This window comes from Xiphias gladius, chromosome 1 (genome assembly GCF_016859285.1).
Source record: "Xiphias gladius isolate SHS-SW01 ecotype Sanya breed wild chromosome 1, ASM1685928v1, whole genome shotgun sequence".
Taxonomy (NCBI): Eukaryota; Metazoa; Chordata; class Actinopteri; order Istiophoriformes; family Xiphiidae; genus Xiphias; species Xiphias gladius.
Window position 1 is genome coordinate 7303249 of NC_053400.1, and position 18522 is coordinate 7321770.

Here is an 18522-nt window from a genome sequence, read left to right on the forward strand (position 1 = left end):
AAGACTCCACTTTTTGTCTGCTGATAAAAACCTACATCCTACAACCTGTTGTCTGGACATGAAGCACTGTTTTTCTACGCTACTTGAAAGGTGATATGTAGAACGACATTTGGATGAGTTAGATAATGAATGATATCTTGACTGTAAATATATTCCCACTAGTCAGAATGATAGAAGATAGAAGACATTTGTCAAATAAGATCTGCCACATCTCCTTGTAAGATAGAAAACTTTCTTTGTGAATATCTTTAAGGACTTTGACCTTTTATAATTCAATTTATAATTCAGTAAGTGGCAAACGAAGAGAGGACGTGGAAAATTCAAACTTCTATAAAGGTCAACAATTCTGACGAAACTGAACACAGTTAAGAACAGCACTTGGGTTTGGCAATATTTTCTGGCTTTACTTATAAGAATTTGGATTGATGACTATTGGACTTGACAACCAGCCTTCCCCATGAGGGACTGGCCATCAAAGTTAAACTATATCTTCTTGAGATAGCCAAAGCGAGGAGGGAAAGGGCAGACAAAAGAAATCCTGAAGGGAGACAGAAAAGAGACACATCGGAGAATGGGAGTGAGGGTGAAGGTGCTCAAGATATGAGAAAAATTTGAAGATAAAGGTGGATTCCAGTATGTTGCCAAGTTTAAGGATAAGCGTGATAATGCCTTAAACCCCCCAAGCTTTCTGAAGAGATAAAAGATAAAATGGGAAATGTACTGAATGTGAAAATGACATTGAATGGATATATCCTAATTTTCTATAAAACCGAAGGCCATAGAACAAAGGCCAAGAAAGACTGCCATTTCTTTAACAGGCCCATCAAATCTTTTATACCCGGTAAAGCTCAAAATGTTAAGGTAGTAATATACGTTAGTCCTAAGATAACTCAAGGTGACATAGTAAAGTGAGGGGATCAGTGGGCTCTACCAGGCCAGCAAGGGCTAGTGCTCCCTCTTCACCGCCAATGGTTTAGGATACAATGGTGACAAATAGAAAAACAGTCATTTTCTTGCATTTATGGCAGATGTTCTATGGGCAGCTAGAAACCAAACCATGTCACACGTCATTAAAAATGGGGTAGCTGTTGCAGAAAGGTGTCCTGAAGGGGTACAGCAAGGCCCAGAGGATTTCCACACATTCATGAGACAGAAGCTGGAAGTGCATGAGCGAGGGAGTAAAAGAGAAGGAAGGTACAGACAAGAGAGAGAGTTACAATGAAGAGGGAGTCATGGAAATAAATGAGGATGATTAAGCTGCTGATTTTATATCTTGCAATGGAACGCAAGGAATTTGGTCGCAAATGGGGAGGAATTTAAAAGATATGTGGCTGTATTCAAAGATTAGCCAGCTGTATTGTGTATTCAGGAAACTTGGCTAAAGCTACATTGAAACTTTGTGGTTCCAAGGTATGAAAGTATTAGATAGGAAATGAGAAAGCAGGGGGAAGCTGCGCAACATTTGTTAGATCTGATGAGCAGTACCAGAGGGTGAATATTAAGCCTCCGCTTGAGTGTGTGGTAGTAAGGGTATGGGGAAATCGCAGATGAACCTCTATAATCACCGTTTGCCAATGAACATCAGGGATTTGGAAGAAATTAAAGAACAAATAGGGACACCAGTCATTTGAGTAGATGACTTTAATGAAAACAAAACTCTCTGGGGGAGCAAAATGAAAGATACTAATGCGAACATCGTGGAAGATTTTATGAACAGACATGGGTTAGTACTGTATGTGTGAATGATAGCAGACCAACTAGGTTTGATATTAGAACAGGAGCAGTTTCATGTTTGGACTTAACCTTAAAGGTTAGGAGAATTAGAAAGGGGAGAGAATGGGACTTCACGGAAAGGTACACAATGGGCAGTCATCAATTTTCAACATTTTTGAGATTTGGGGAAACCTTGTTAACAAACGAGCAAAAATGACCAGGATACTCTGATTACGGTAAGGCAAACTGGCAGCAATTCTCTGATAAATGTGATCACACATTTGAGAGTGTAAATGGGGAGGGAACAATAGATGAATGGATTAAGAGCTTATGCGCAATGATATTGCATAAAGCATATGAATGCATCCCTATAAAGAAAAACCCGAAAAAGAAAATAAGTGTCATATTGTGGAATAAAGCATATGATAATACAATCAGAGATAGAATCTGTGTCTATAGGGCATTGAGGAAATACCTGACAGAGAATCAAGCAATAGAATATAAAAGGTTGAGAGCTAAGACTGGGAAAGTGATTAAGCGTGCTAAAAAAAAGAGTGTTGGAGAAGATGCTGTGGAGGTCTAGGTGGGGAGATATTGGCTGGAGAAATATGGGCAGCACTTAACCATATGTCAGGAGGGTTAAGGAAAGGGAGAATAACAGTATTAGAGGACGAAGGGATGGTTGCCACAAGTGATATAGAGAAAGCAAAACTGTGTGAAAATAGGTTTAAGGCTGTTCAGAGTGGAACAGACATTGGTGAAGAAGGTACACGGAAAAGGAATTAGACGCTAAGGCAACACATATCCAAACTTTAGAAAAATGAAGATAACACCGATGCTGTGAATCTGTATTTTTCATTTGAAGAAATGTGCAGAGCTTTAAAGAAAGGGAGAAGAACAGTTCCTGGAAAGGATGGCATAAGCCATGAGATCTTTAAGAGATTAGGTGATGCCATGTTACATGAAATACTGGGTCTCATAAATAATTCATGGAAAGAAGGACCTCTTTCCACATCCTGGAAGCAAGCAATGAGAGTTCCAATTCTAAAAACCAGGGAAAGAAGCTGTGCAGGAAGAGTCGTGCAGACCTATTGCACTGACATAATGGAAAGAGTGGTCACTGATAGACCGGTCTATTAGCTGGAGAAGGAGGGTTGGTTTACTCTGTTACAAAGTGGGTTTCACCATGGACTCTATGCTCTCCCTTAACTCTGAGACAAAGAAAAGCATGATAAATAAAGAGGGAGTAGTAGCTGTGTTTCTTGACAATCTGAAGGCATGCGTATTTTATGGAAAGAGGGGCTAATCATAAAGCTGTATGAAGCAGGAATACAAGGGCGCCTACTTCGTTGGATTTGAGACTTTTGGAAGAACAGGGTAGTACAGGTCATGGTTGGGGATGCTCTCTCTAATGGCACAGGCACTGATAAAGGAACGCCAGAGGGAGGTGTAATTAGTACTATTTAACATCATGATAAATGATATCTTTCACTGCAATGGAGCAGGTTTTGGTCTCTCCTTGTTTGCAGATGATGGAGCAATCTGGAGGATACACAATTAATGATTTACAGAGCAATGATAAATTCAAGATTAGGCTGTGGGTGTTTATGTTACGGAACAGCAGCCAAATCAGCTCTCAAGAGATTGGATATAGTGCAAGCGAAAGCACTGAGAATATTCTTTGGGGCCTTCCGTACCACCCCAATTCCAGTTTTACTAGTAGAAATGGGAGGGAAAAAATTAATTCTGGAAAATGCTTGGGAATGGGGTGGAGCAAAATTGAAGAAACAGTCATTAATTTTCAAGACTGATAAAGAGATGGAAAGGCTGTGGTTGGGACAGATGGTGGTGTACCACCATGGATTTTAGCCACTCCACAAATAGTCTTCAGTGTCTCAGAAACAATAAGAGCACATGGCAGTACTGCTCACTGTGACAGGGAGAGGGAAAGGCTAAGGAACAACTGGGAACTTTATCTCTAAATGTATATAGATGGGGCCCAAGACCCCAAAACTGGAAAATCGGGATTTTCCTTTTACTTTCCTGATTTGGAAATTATAAAATACAAACGACGGTCTTCGGGGGCTTTCAGTCTTTACAACAGAATGAATTGCTATAATGAAGGCATTGCAGTGAATATAGGAGACGAGCAGTCATATGATCAGATTTGTCTTCGGTTCTGATGATACTTTGGGAATGGAAGGTAGGAGCCCAGTCAGAGCTTGTGCTGGAGCTGTTGATTATGTTATCTAGGACTGAGCAGGCTGCGCATTCAGTGGGGTTTCTTTGGGTGCCAGCCCATGTGGGAGTGGAAGGGAACGAGGCAGCTGATATGACAGCTAAAAAGGCAGTGAAGACAGACACTGATGTGAGAGTAGCCTAATCAATGGGACGTATGAGTACAAATCCATCATCAATAGAAGTATAACAGCTGTGTGGCAGAAAGAATGGGAAAATGAAAAGAAGGGACATCACTTTTTCTCTCTACAAAATATTGTAAAGAAAGAACATTGTTATTTAGGGAGAGAGAGAAGGCAAACAGTTGTTATGACTAGACTGAGACTGGGACACTGTGGGGTGGCATGAGACTTGGCAAAGATGGGCAAACATGGACTGTGTGGAACTAGCAAAAAACAACTAACTGTGAAACACCTATTCATAGAATGCAACTGTAACATGGAAGAAAGAGAAAGGCTGTACACAGAGACGATTACAATGAGGAGCCTGCTGAATTCCCGCCGAGCATCAGTCAAGGATGTGAGAGCAGTACTTGAATTCATCACCGCGACAGTTACACCGAACTGCAATCTACTCCCGACCTTTGAGCGGCAGCAATGTGCCTCAAGGCATCAAGTCTGTCGGATACCCAGTAGAACGACAAGAAGAAGAAGAGGAAGAAGAAGAAGAAAAAAAGGAGAAGAAGAAAAAAAAGGAGAAGAAGAAAAAAAAAGGGAGGAAAAAAGATCAGATCGGCGGTCATGCAACACACCAGCAGCCTGGAGGCAGCAGCGGACACACAGACTCTCTAATTTCCCGGAAACTAAAACACGAGGCGAGCAAAACATTTTCCACCGGCTCTTTCTCTTTGTCCATCCACCTCCCTGGTGAAGCAACATCCACAGCAACACCATGGCGAATGTTGCCGATACAAAACTATACGACATTCTCGGAGTTTCTCCATCCGCGTCCGAAAATGAACTTAAAAAGGTAACTACACAAGAAAGGCCTAACAAGCAATGGAATTACATCATATGTCTGTTTCGAGATTCTACATGTTAAAATCGCTACGATCAGGAAATGCGTTGCTATGCGCAGCTAGCTAACGTTAGCTGTGAATTGGGCTAGCCTGCTAAACCTGTAAGCTAAGTGGCCTGGATATGACGATGCACCTCTAGCGTTTAACGATTATGGCGTCCGTGACATAAGATGATTTTTCAGTTGTTAAGCTACGGCCAGCCCGGTATTTCTGTTGTCTTAAACGGTGCAGTAAACGTGGGTAACGTTAAACGAAAGCGAGATTGAGTTAACGCCGCTTGTACGAACCAAACGATTGACCTCACCTTAGCTTTAGCTCAGGTGTTTGTCATGGAGCTAGCTAAGCCTGTCGAAGGTTGTAGAAAGAAGTACTTTGTGTGTCTCCGAGGCTGGAAACTGGAAACAGCCAACTGACAGATACACATTTGTGTAGGGAGTGTGACAATTGAAATAATGACAGCAAGCCGACTTGAGTTTTAATCTTTGCATCATATATTTGGATTAGCGTCACTGAACGTCAGTTCAGCCCTACACTAACTTGACGTTAACTGAATGTAAACGTTCCACATTAACTAGGGTCATCTTTTACTGGCTAATTGCAGTGGAGCCTAAATTTTTTTTCACCTCCAGATTTGTCTATCCAACTAATCATATAATACGAACCATTAGCGTTAAGTTAAATTGTTAACGTCAAATCATCGCTAGCTTCAGCTAGCTGGCTAAACATAGCTTTTCATTTGTACCATCTGACTGTTTGCTCTTTTAACTATGACTCTGAGGTTACACCTTTTTGATGACCAGTATTTAGTAAACTCGTTCTATTGCTAGGCCCTTCCTTAACAATATTAAGCGGTTTAGCTAACTTTTGTCACATTTGGTAAAGAATGTTATCGGATCGTCATCTTTTGGCTCCTGTTAGCAAGAGATGCTAATTAGCATTCGCACGTTAACCCCAAACGTTAGCGATTAAATTGTCAGACATTTTGAACTGCCATTTTTTTTTTGACAAAAAGGGTAATTCCGGGTTTAATGTATATGAGTAACTGTCGTCACTTTTTGAAGCAGGTCAACAGTTTATAGTAAACCACTGGACAGAAACTTCACGTTACTTAAAGGTTTAACGCAGTTACAGGTAGTGTTTTCCTGGCTGTAACATCTGCTTTCGTCAAGGTGTAACGTGTGATCGATAAACAGTAGATAACGTCCCATCACATGTGTTTGAGTCATGCCGGTTTGTGATTCCAGTCCACAGTGAATGTCTGCAGTGAACATGATATTAGCTAATAAGGCTTCATCTTTTGTCTGTTCCTAGGCATACCGAAAACTGGCAAAAGAATACCACCCTGACAAGAACCCAAATGCTGGTGACAAGGTGAGAAATCAGTGACAGTCGCTCTGGTTAAAACGTGAAGGAAATGAGTCATCATAGGTTTGTTTAATACATAGTGGATGGGTATTGCTGTTTCTCTCAAAATGACAATGGGAGCAGAAATTACTTGTAAAAAAAAAAAAAAAGGGTGATTGGAACGAAAACCTTTTCTGTAAGCAGTTTTTAGAAAACAGAGTTTTTTATTCAAATGTCCAGTATTTGGTGCATTTGAAGCCTTTATGTACACCACAAATCAAAAGTTTTAGATAACCCTCATATTTCAAATTTCTATTGAAGTTTAAGCAGTTCCAGCCCAGTGAATAGTCTCAAATGGTAAAAAGAAAAGGGGTAAACTGCCCGAGTTAAAAAGGGGAAAAAAAATGTAGGTCACCATAAACTGAGAAATTAAAATAAAGGTGTTTTTCAAGGATTATGAAATTGGTTAACTTACTGCTTTCCTTTAGCAATGGAAGTAAATGAACCCTTGATGCAAACAATTCCTACAGGTGCCCCAACCTTTGTTGATTACTTACAAATCTAATGTCTGTACGAAGGCAGTGTTGGGACAAAGGTAGTACACCCTCTGATGCATTATTAGGACAATCCTGTGCCGCAGGAAGTAGTACTGTATGCTGGTAACAGAAGGGTGAGAATGAAACGAGTAACAAAGGAAGACAGACTGGTTGGTCTGGAGTTCATCCTACCGCAAGATATAATGACCCAGAACATTAGAAGAAAAGAATGAGACAGGTCCTTCACATGATGGAAGACAGCAAAGTCTCCAGGTGCAAGTGCACCACATTTGTGGGTACTTCTGCAACAGTGTTTGGATGAACTTTCCTACAATATTTGATTTCAGTTACTTCAATTGGTTATGGGGAGAGTTTCAAGCGTGTGATCCCATGATTCCTTTTTTTTAATAAAAAGGCTCCGATTGTTTGTTTATTCTATGCTTTAATTTCAGAATACATTGCATCATAAAAATTGAGGTCTTCTAAAACTTTTGACCAGTATATTTCTCACTATATTTTTTGTGCTGCAAAAGTACTTTCCATTTTAGTTTTAGTCTCTTTTGCAATTAGGTTAAAGCCTTGGTATTAGCTTGTGCCATTATTTAATTTGTTTTTGAACATGCCCCCCCCCCCAAAAAGGTATCATCTCAGCAGACTTCCCACAGCTTAATATAACATTGTCATTAGCTTCTTAAGTAGCATTTCTGGAATATTAGTGGAAATATTAAACATTGAGGCCCTCTCTTCCATCTTTCCCCATGGCAGAGTGCCATTTTCTCAGCAGGGAACACATTTTTAGAAACAGGAAATGGATACTTCAGAAAATTAAGCCTGGAGGTGGTTATTTGTAATAGGGAAAACACTGTCAATGAAATAGACTCGTAACTCATGTTGAACGTTTATTGAGATAATGTAAGACAGGTGATAACGGAAGTATGCATTCATGTTTTAGATTGTATTTTTTGGTATCCTGTTGAATTACCCTTGTTTTCCAATTTGCAGATTTAATAGCATAATGCAGTCATATCTTAATGTTTAAAACTTTAATCATTAATGAAATGACTGGTTCAGATTAGTTGGTGGAATACTGTCTGTACAAAATGTACTCGTGCTGTTTACATTTGAGTTTTGAAAAAAATCATATTCTGTATAATAATTTTTATAAATGTGCCTGTCTTATTGGTTTCTAACTCCAAGACATTTAAAGGGTTATATGGGATGTTGAGTGACAGGGCATGTGATTAGGCGTGGAAGGCCCCATATGTAATGATATAGCAACCGTAAGTATGCTTTCCCAAAGTGTCATTGCTTTTGTTCCCACCACAACTGAGGTGAAAGACTAATGGAAATCTTTCTAGGTCCCAAGTGTCATTCACAGAGAATTGATGATAGCTCTTGTTCCCATATGAACCTGATTCTAGGGTTGTTGTGCTGTTCTGCTGTTCTGTGAAAACTGCATCTTGTTTAGTTTTTTTTGTTGTTGATTTTAATACCTGTCATCTCAAAACATAGTTCAAAGAAATCAGCTTTGCCTATGAAGTGCTGACCAACCCTGAAAAGAAGGAACTTTATGATCGTTATGGAGAACAAGGCTTGCGGGAAGGAGGTGGGGGTGGCCCAGGGATGGACGACATCTTCTCCCACATCTTTGGTGGGGGACTCTTCGGCTTCATGGGTGGCCAGGGGAGTCGCTCCAGGAATGGAGGTCGGAGGAGAGGAGAGGACATGGTCCATCCACTCAAGTAAGACCAGGCTTGTACACAATCGTATAAACTACTTGGGTAATATGTTTGTACTTTGTGCAAAAATTCCTTTTGTATTTGGAATTAGTTAAAATGTCCTTGGTGTTCAGCACAAGCCAACATTACACAACTCTTCTGTCTTGTGTCACTTTTTCTACAGGGTGTCACTGGAGGACCTTTACAATGGGAAAACGACTAAACTACAACTTAGCAAGAATGTACTGTGTAGCACTTGTAATGGGTACGTTTTATAATCAGTATGGTGCTGTAGTCCTCATTGATTTCTGCTTGATTAGTCTATTCCATTGTTTATGTTTTCACTGTTACATTTTCTCAGTTTAATCTATCTCTGGTTGTGTATGTATGCAGGCAGGGAGGCAAGACAGGTGCTGTACAAAAATGTACAACATGTAGGGGGCGTGGCATGCGCATCATGATAAGACAGCTGGCCCCAGGGATGGTCCAACAGATGCAGTCTGTGTGTACTGATTGTAATGGTGAAGGTAAGGGGCACAGTGACCCAAACCCTGATAAGACATTTCTTCTGTCTAATATTCGGTCTTGACCCGCCTCATTTCGTTTTCTCTAACTCGCCCCAGGTGAAGTTATCAGTGAGAAAGACCGCTGTAAAAAATGTGAGGGCAAGAAAGTTGTGAAGGAAGTGAAGATTCTGGAGGTACACGTGGACAAAGGCATGAAGCACAGCCAGAAAATTACCTTTGGCGGGGAAGCTGACCAGGCACCTGGCATCGAGCCTGGGGATATAGTCCTTGTCCTGCAGGAAAAAGAGCATGAGGTAGGTGTGCCAGTCTCCGAATAGCCATATTCATCTTACCCTGCCCTCTGTACCCCCTGTGCACTCTGAGTTATGGGGGAATGGCATTTTTATAATTATTTAGGACAGAGTTTTGCTTATATCATGGTTCTGTTTGTCAGTTACTAATTATTTCCTGCCCATATAAAGGTGACCTTAGCTCTAAGCCAACTTCCCTGACCTAGCCACAACTTCCCACTGCTAGATTCTTTAGAGCTTAAATAGTTTTGTGGGCTACAGTTTCCCTGTGCCTGTGAAGTTTTCTTAGCGCATAAAATGTGTACCATGTGTCCGGATACATCCATTTGTAGTTTTTGGTGCCTGTTACATCAGAGGCAAGAATATGGGTACAGAGGTGACAACTTGTACATATGCTGTATAATAAGCTGTACAGGAGTTGTTGTTTTTTTTAAGTCATAAAAAAAATCATACAGTTTGGAATTGCTTTATCGTTTTTCTTGGTGGGATTCTACAAAAATGACTGAAAAAAAGATTCAAAAATGAATCTTCAAGTGGCAGTCTCAAAGATATTCATTTAAATAAATGTCTGTTGCCAAATGAGGAAACACAATTGTGATTGAGCCTTGGGCCCACTGATTTAAAGTATTGCAATATTAATACATTTGCAGTATTAACAACTGGATGTCTGTGGCGACCTTCCCGGTAAAAAAAAAAATGCTGTGTTAAGTTAATACTAATGCAAACTGAACATTTTCTACTGCTGTAGCTTCACATTAAAAGCGTTAAACCGGCTGAACAAGTTGAACTCTTATTATGAAGTAGTCACAGGAAGTGCAATGTGTTTGTCAGTGAGCTAAGCACACACCGCTATTGTTCATCAAAAATGTATCTACAAAACATTGGTCAATTTCGGCATTTTTGGGAAGTGGATCAGTTTGAAATATTGCAGGAAGTAATGGAACAAGAAGGAGCAGCCACAGCGAGCTGTTAGATGAAGAGATGCAGGCAACAGGCTGCACACCTCGTAAGTTCTCCGCGAGGTAACCAACTCCTTTCACTGTGCCCTGCTGTTCGCAGACTCGTGCCGTGTGCAGCATAAAATCAGATCACAGTTGCTCGCAGAATGATTGGAAAAAGGCCAGTTATTGCCTGATGTCTTCATTAAAACATCAATAGTTTGTTTCGCTGCCCCCAGAATTCTGTGACCTGTGTTATTAAACCACACTTGCTGTTACCACCAGTAACTACAGGTGTTGTCAAATCAACCAGGAGTGAAATCTTCAAGATTGCCACTTTTAAATAAATAAAAACAAGCTTTAACTTTCATTGGGACTGAAATTGCCAAGTCAGTGTTATATATTAACGAGTTGCTATGCGCAAAACTAATTAGACAGAAAAGCACAAAAAGAAATCCTCATTTAAAACCTTACTAACCAAAGATTTATTATTAAATAAAAAAAGCTCAACAATTCTCTCAGCTACTTCACATTAAAGGTCAGACTCAGACAGCTTACTTAAAAATCAAAAACGACATAGCCTGTCTGCTATTCTTGTTCCTTAGCTGAGCTTTGTCCCTTTTGATGCATTGTGGTTGGGCTTTGTGTATTTGATTTTTTCTTTTTTTTTTTTTTTTTTCTTGACTCCAGCTCAAGCAGTTTAACAAAGAGCCTGCCTCGGATTTAGGTGGGCTAGAAAAAACTTTAATTAGTGGAATCTCCTGCCTCAGCACTACCACTGGGTGCAGAGTAACAGTTGTGGAAGTATTTTGTAAGACTGATTGTGAAAAATTCAGCTTGGAGAACTGTCAAACTCTTCTGTCTGATCAAAAATGATCTCAAATAGCAACAGTAGATTTCTCCTGGAAAATTGGATATACTGTATCGTTACACACTGGGAAGCAGACAGAGGAGAGTTTTCAGTCTGCACACTTAACATGCATGCGTACTTGCAAACGTAGCCTAGCCTAGAGCAATGAAGCAGATAGGTGACCTGTCGAGTTATTTTTATTTTATTTATTTACCCCCCCCCCCTTATCTTTGTGTTTTGTTTCTTTCCTGCAAATACATATTACAGAAGTCAGTGTACTGAGCGTGCATAGCCAGTTCCATTATAAATCAGATTTTCGTCATGCAGGTTAGAAAAATGAGGGCTATGCAATTTCTCACAGGGTTATAGAGTAACATGAGCCATTTGTCACGGCAGTCGGATCCAGCTGGTGGTGCTTCAAACCTATTGACTGAGTCCCGAGGACTATCAAAATTTACAGTCTAGATGGAGCCGCCGCAGTTCGTAACTCAGGGTGGTTAGCTGACTGTGGGTATCCCGTAGCCAATCTAGAGATCACATCTACGAGATGGATAGATTGAAAAAAGACACTGCACCGATCTGAGCTCGGTTTGTGTTTGTTGAAAAAATATTATCTCTTGGTCCGAGATGTGACAGTGGAAGTCGACTGAACATTGGATTCTACTTTATTCAGTCCGTCCCTGCTGGGGAGCTGACACTAGCTACCGGCTGTCATCAGACATTAGACTGATGTCTTGTCAACACAAAGAGTGCAGATGAATTAGTGAGCAGACTTTTAAATTTCTGTCCTGCCTGTGCTCAAAGTGATAATTAAAGTGGATGTCTTTACTCAATTAAAGCATCTGCAACTGAAAGTCCATGCATAGCTGTATGGGGTAGCATTTATTTTTTAAAAATACACATAATAATGATGCCAGTGGTAGTTTTTTTTTTTTTTTTAACTTTTCTTGCTCAACTGTTTTGCACATGTAGGCCAAAAACAATTCAAAAGTAAAGACGTATCATTTTTTTGGTCACTTTGCATTCGCCAAAGCAAATAAATCCTTGATCCACGGTTTTATAACCGGGAAATGTGTTTACAGTTTAGCCTACAATGTTCACTTGACACGGTTTTCTATTCAATGAAACAAGTGTTTCTCATTTGTTGAATGTAGAAGAAGAAATTTAAGCCCAGGGATAAATTCCAATGTGCGCTTTACCCAACATTGGTATTTATGTGATGTAACTGAATCAGCAAGACTCTAATCAAATTGAATCGGATCGAAATGAATCACTTCTTGGCTTTTGAATTAAAATCAAATTGGCCGATCAGTGCAAAATTCTCTTGATTTCAGAAAGAAGTTCAAAGAATTTACAGGTAGCCAGGACCAGGTGTCATCTTATACATAGATGATTTGAAATTGTGTTTAACCTTTCACATATACAGCACAGCACATAAGTCAATGAGCACCAGCCAAATAAATAAAGGCTCTGGTGTACTGCTGCATGTCAACATGTTGGGCATAAAACTAAATCTGATTTAGAACATACACTAGTAGTCAAGCTTTTTGTCACCTGTTTGAAACCCTTGTCAATCAAAACAGATAACTCCATATTTGATCGGAGGGCAGGCACACCAACACATCTTGACTGACTTGTCTAACACCTATGACATGCCCAATTCCGTAAATAGTATTTACATGCTGTTCATTGATTAATAAAAAATGAATTTGTTAGTGGAAATATATGCTGAAAGTGGTAATCTAACGTACCACCATATTAGGTGTGGGTTTCATCAGTGGTCGCGTCGCTAACTAGCACACCACCTGTGGCAAAGCATACCTTTTAGAGGGGCCATTCATCAGTAATTGGGCTGTCCTTGGTTCTTGAGTAAGACAATGACCTTAACCACACCTATGTTTCTAATAATTGAAGAAACAAAGGGGAGCAATAATATGATGTACGTACTGTGGAGACAGCAATCTATAAACAATTTACGAGATAAAGTCCTTCAAGTGCCTGACATTTCTGTAGTGCTGCTGCTTCGACGATTAGCTGAAACTATTGGTTACCAATTTTTATTTTTATTGTGTCCACTACCTAGAAGCGGATTCTTAATCGTCGGAGGTAGCTGCCCATGCCGGTCTCAATTGGGTTTTGTTGGCAGTGGACACCTGCTTGTACAAGTCAGGTTGCCTCTGACAATGCAAAGTAATTTTGGCTGAACTGGAACAACAGGCTGCGCTATAGCAATGCCTCTGGCTCTTTGTCCCAGAAGGTTTTTATCATTTATGTCAGAATATGTCACTGGATGGTGGAAGCAAAGTAGGTTACTGGAGCTGGCAACAGCAATACTGATAGTACTGACTCTAAAGAATCAGTACTCTGGATGTTTTCACAATTTCACAATTTTCCCTGCTTGCAATGCTGCTTTTTCACCAGACGATGCTGTGTTCACTGATTGTGTGAAGTCTGTGGTCATTCAAATTCTTTATCCTATAACTAACAAACTATGTGAAGAATATTTTTAGGCATTCACAAAAAAACAAATGATCCATGGTGTTTGTTAAAAACTCCAAAGTCAAAGTTCATCAACCAAGATTTTTGTCTTTTCTCTCAACTTTTAGACATTCAGGCGAGACGGCAATGACCTGTTCATGAACCATAAGATTGGGCTGGTGGAGGCGCTGTGCGGCTTCCAGTTTATGCTGAAACACTTAGATGGCAGACAGATCGTTGTGAAGTACCCTGCTGGCAAAGTCATTGAACCAGGTAAGACTCTTGTTACTTCGTTTAGATTTTAGTTGGATTTGTGTGACTATGAAAAATGTTTATCTGCATTGTGCACATTTGTTTTTGTAACATGGATAAAATGATCACACACTGAGACTACGTCTACATTAAGCTGTCTAAATTTTAAACTGCTCTTAACGTGAAAACAATTTGCGTCCTCATAAGCGTTTCCAGTTTTTCATAGAGCTCTGTCCACAGTGAAAAGCCTAAACTACATGAAATTGGTCAAATCTCTTCTTTGCCCTCTTCACTCGGCAAACAACAAAAGTGCATCGCAGCCAACATCTGTTAAGGAGTGGGACAGACACCAGCTGGCCACATCATTATTTCATGGCCTAGTTGCCGTCTGACAGAATCAATATAACTAAAGGTTAAAGCTACAATAAAGCTACAAGTCCTGGATGCATTGCTCTAGCATGAGACTCAAATAAGCCACTCAGGTCCGGTCATCCGTTACACTCCAGCCAGGCCTTCACCTCCATCTTCGTATTTGCTGTCTCAGCCAATGCTGGAATCGGGAGCTTGCTAGCAAGTGAGTCAGCCATAGCGACGTATTCCAGCAGCTAACAATCACCGGAAGCAACAGCACAAGAGGAGTAGTAGGCTAGAAGCGTGGTCACGTATTGATCGACAGCCCACCCCTGACTGTGGCCTTCTCTGATTGGTTAGAAGGGCGAGGTTCACTCAGAAACTTCAGGAAAATTCTCTTTACTGCTTTTCAATGAGTCTGGGTCAGAGCTTTTGACAGTACCTCCAGTCCGGACAGAGAGCTGAAACAAAGAGAGAAAGATTTAAATGGAACTGTCTTAATGTAGATGTGCTCAGAGTCCCTGCTGAGAGCTTAACACAATAAAGAGGCACTTTTCTAGAATATGTACTTGGACCTGGGAGCCCAAGTCAAGGACACACCACAGCACTTGATAGATTAGAGGAGAGTGGGGGCATCAACATCCTTAGTGAGTTCTAGACAGACTTGAAAAAGTTACCAAACACCTTTCTCTTACACCGCCAGGCTACTACTGTCCATTTAGAGTACCTGTACACCATACACATCATGGGACATCATGGAATTAGCAGTTGTACAGTATGCTGCATGATTACATTATGTCTAATAGAAAGTATGAACTTTTATAGAAGTAAATTGTGCATTAAACCTTGTTTTTTACACACTGCATCTTTTCCAGGCTCAGTCAGGGTGGTGCGAGGAGAGGGCATGCCACAGTACCGAAACCCTTTTGAGAAGGGAGACCTGTATATCAAGTTTGATGTCCAGTTCCCTGACAACAACTGGATCAGCCCTGAGAAACTTGCGGTATGACACGTTGCTCCTTTCGTTATTAACTGTATCAAGTTTTGGTGTTTGAATTATCACTGTGAAGATACAAATTTTCAGAACAGCTACTGGTGAGAACTTATGCTTCATACTTCACCGCTCTTACTTATGGCACTGACAGTAATATGTATTTGTCATGATTTATAAAGTCCGATTACTAATTTAGAAGTACAAGTAAAATCAAACACAAATTTAGGGCCAAGATTAGATGCTGCTCTGTTTTATAAAATGCTGAGGCTTTGCAGTTTTTCCATGATATTTCCAGATAGTTGATGATTGTGTTATCAGCAAGACTTACATGTAATACAACTTCTTATCTGTAAGCACTTGCAGAAATGTCCTTTTCCTACCAAGTTAAATCGCTCAGCTAGCTTACTGGATGACAGGAACACACCATCCTCAAATAAATCACCAGTAGTGCTTAAACCACAGGAATGCCACTGCTTCCAATACACAGTGTTTTTGGCTGCACCACAACAGCGAGGCCAGCCTTAGAAAGGCGAATGTCTGTCTGACTGACTGCTGAAGTTACACCATTGGTCGTTCTCTTTCAAAAATATATTGGCACAAACAGTTTCTATTGCTTTATCAGGGCGGCGTTTACAGGGAGCGTTGCCAACTTAGAGCCTTAAACCCTTAAACGGTTTTTTGTTTTGTTTTGTTTTTTTTTTTAAAGCACTTTGTGCCAACTTTTTGGATAATCCTTAGTTACTTTCTGTAGACGAGAGTCGCCAGTATTGCCCCGCAGGCATGAGGTCGGACTTTCTCTCCACAGGCACACCTCTCTGTGTGTCTCATTCAGTTGACCGCACAGCAGCTACATAGATGAGATTGAGCTTCTAACTTTCTCTCTGAGTGATCATTTTACAAGTAAATACAGCGGAAATCACAGCACAGCAGTTGTCTTTTATTTATGTGTCTGGTGATTTTGTCAGACACCGTCACGGTTATAAAATTGGGATTTTAGCAGGGCGGAGCAGCAGCAGCAGCAGCTTGGCATGGAAGTGACTGCTGGTTAACATGTGGTCTTAATGGGCCGTGTTTCAGTCTCTTTCTCATTTGTGTTCCATTGTCTGACAACAGAAACAGAAAAACATGGAAATCAGAACTGCTTTATTGGGAAGTGGGCTGAATTAAAATACTGTATATGTGAGCACAGAGAGTAGGACAGAAGCAAACAGATGAAGGGCTGAAACTGGCTGACACTAGGCAGGCTTTAGCTCCTTCCCATTGAAAGTAGTAGTTTACAGCAGTCTCAACTATGTCGTCAATTTCGCACATTGACCATACATGGTCGAGCCATATACTAGGTTTTTCCCCTGTTCTCGTTTCCAATACAGATTTCGGGGTTGTGCCATAGTGAGGAGTATCTTTGTACATTATGTACATGCCTGAACATTTTATGAAATCTAGTCCAACCATCTCATGAGTGTAAGAGAACTGGGTTTGTAATTTTTACGAGTGGTTTGAGATAGGACTGAATGGTGAACACAGCTTATGTTCAGTATCTGTCCAGTTGGCTTTATTCTCTCCCACATCCCAATATTTTAATAGGTTTGGGGAGGTCCAACCCTCTTTTCTCCTTACGGGCACAATACTTAGTTTAATCCTTGGCCTTTTCCCACTCCACAGAAAATGTTTTATTATATCATCAGATTACTTGAAAAAAAAAAAAAAAAATATGTCATTGTGTTTCAGTGTAGATCAACTAAAGAGAGTAAACTCACATGTTCCCTAATATGTTTTTAATGAGAAGGCTTAGGCTGCCACAAGGAAGAATTTGCTGCTAAATTTATACCAGTAATTCCATTTAGGGATTAGAGCTCGTCTGGCCATAGATGGGTTACTTATTGAGCACTTACATTCGCACAGTAATTCTCGTTATTCTCCCTGAAGATACTGCACTTTTAGTAGAGTTGATATCTTTTGTTCCACAATAAAAGCTCCATCCCATCTGTAGCACTGCGCTCCGGGAACCACATCCACTGCCGCTGCGGCGTGTTTAGAAAACATGATGAGGTTGACTGGTACAGCTGCATTATGAAGAATGTTTTTCATGTGCAGGAGCTGGAGGACATGCTGCCCTCACGGTCAGAGCCTCCCATCATCACTGGAGACACAGAGGAGGTCGACCTGCAGGATTATGACGTCAGCCAGAGCTCGACATCAGGTAACCGCAGAGAGGCCTACAACGATAGCTCCGACGAAGAGGGCGGACACCACGGGCCGGGGGTACAGTGTGCCCATCAGTAATCTCATACTCTCTCTCACAAACACACACACGTGACCCATGTTGTACTTGGGGAGGAAATGTATGAGTTGCAGGGCAAACGAGGAGGTAGGTCAGACTTAAAAGGCTCGGTATTTCCTCAGACACAAATCAGATATATTGAATCGTGGCACCTGGAATTGTTGATAATTGTTATTAACTGTGTACCTGGATTAATTTGATCTTTGTCTGAGGAACTCGCACTGGGGCAGCCAAAAACTTAGTACACTGCACCTGAAACAGATTTAGAGGCTTTAAACAGCAACTTCAAGTAGAAGTCATAAAGTATTTAAGATGTATCAAAACAAACGGTTGCCCCAGTGAACACCGTGCCCTGTAGGACAATGATCTGGTGTTCAAAGTGAACCCCCCCACCCTTCTATTCTCTGTCACCCCTGTTAAAGTCCATTCCCCTTTGTAAATGCAAAACTCCAGATCAGTCAAAGAAAAGAATGTTTCTTGTTTTTCTGAGTGTGTGACTTGCATTTTGTTTTCATAGTATTTACAATAATTAATTTAAAAACTAACAGATGTGCATACACAGACAAAGCAGCTGAGCAATGTGACGTGCAGACCCTTGGACTCATGTATTCATGGACTCATCCACTCAGCGCCATTCGTAGGATTTGTTTCAGATTTTTACAGCTCTATTTTCTTTGTAGGTTTTTACTTGTTTTTTGCTTTCTTTATATTTTAATTGAAACAGAAAATTGGTTGTTTGTCCATATCATTGAACTGGTTGTTGGTAAGCTTCTTCAGCTGCTGTATTCAAAGCTGTGTGGTTTTTAAAAAAGAAAAATGACAAGTGAAATGAAAGAAAACCTATAGCCTGTATCTGTGCTGAGACCATGTGCATGTAAAAAGCTTTGGTTCCTGCACTTATCAAATATCAGTCAAATAAAGCGGCACACTTCTTATGAAAATGTCTATGAAGTTGTTGAATAAATTGTTGAAATATCATGTACTTTGTGTGATT

The 18522-nt window shown here is 40.4% G+C and overlaps 1 protein-coding gene across 1 annotated transcript; it reads left to right on the top strand.

Moving 5' to 3' along the window:
• The first annotated feature begins 4647 nt into the window (after positions 1-4647).
• On the top strand, positions 4648-18506 carry dnaja2a (DnaJ heat shock protein family (Hsp40) member A2a). Its single transcript, XM_040132912.1, has 9 exons — positions 4648-4920; positions 6281-6340; positions 8362-8591; positions 8752-8832; positions 8961-9094; positions 9191-9387; positions 13779-13923; positions 15129-15256; positions 17342-18506. Exons 1-9 carry the CDS (start codon positions 4843-4845, stop codon positions 17528-17530), a joined length of 1242 nt encoding a protein of 413 aa, XP_039988846.1. The 5' UTR covers positions 4648-4842; the 3' UTR covers positions 17531-18506.
• Positions 18507-18522: the final 16 nt, after the last annotated feature.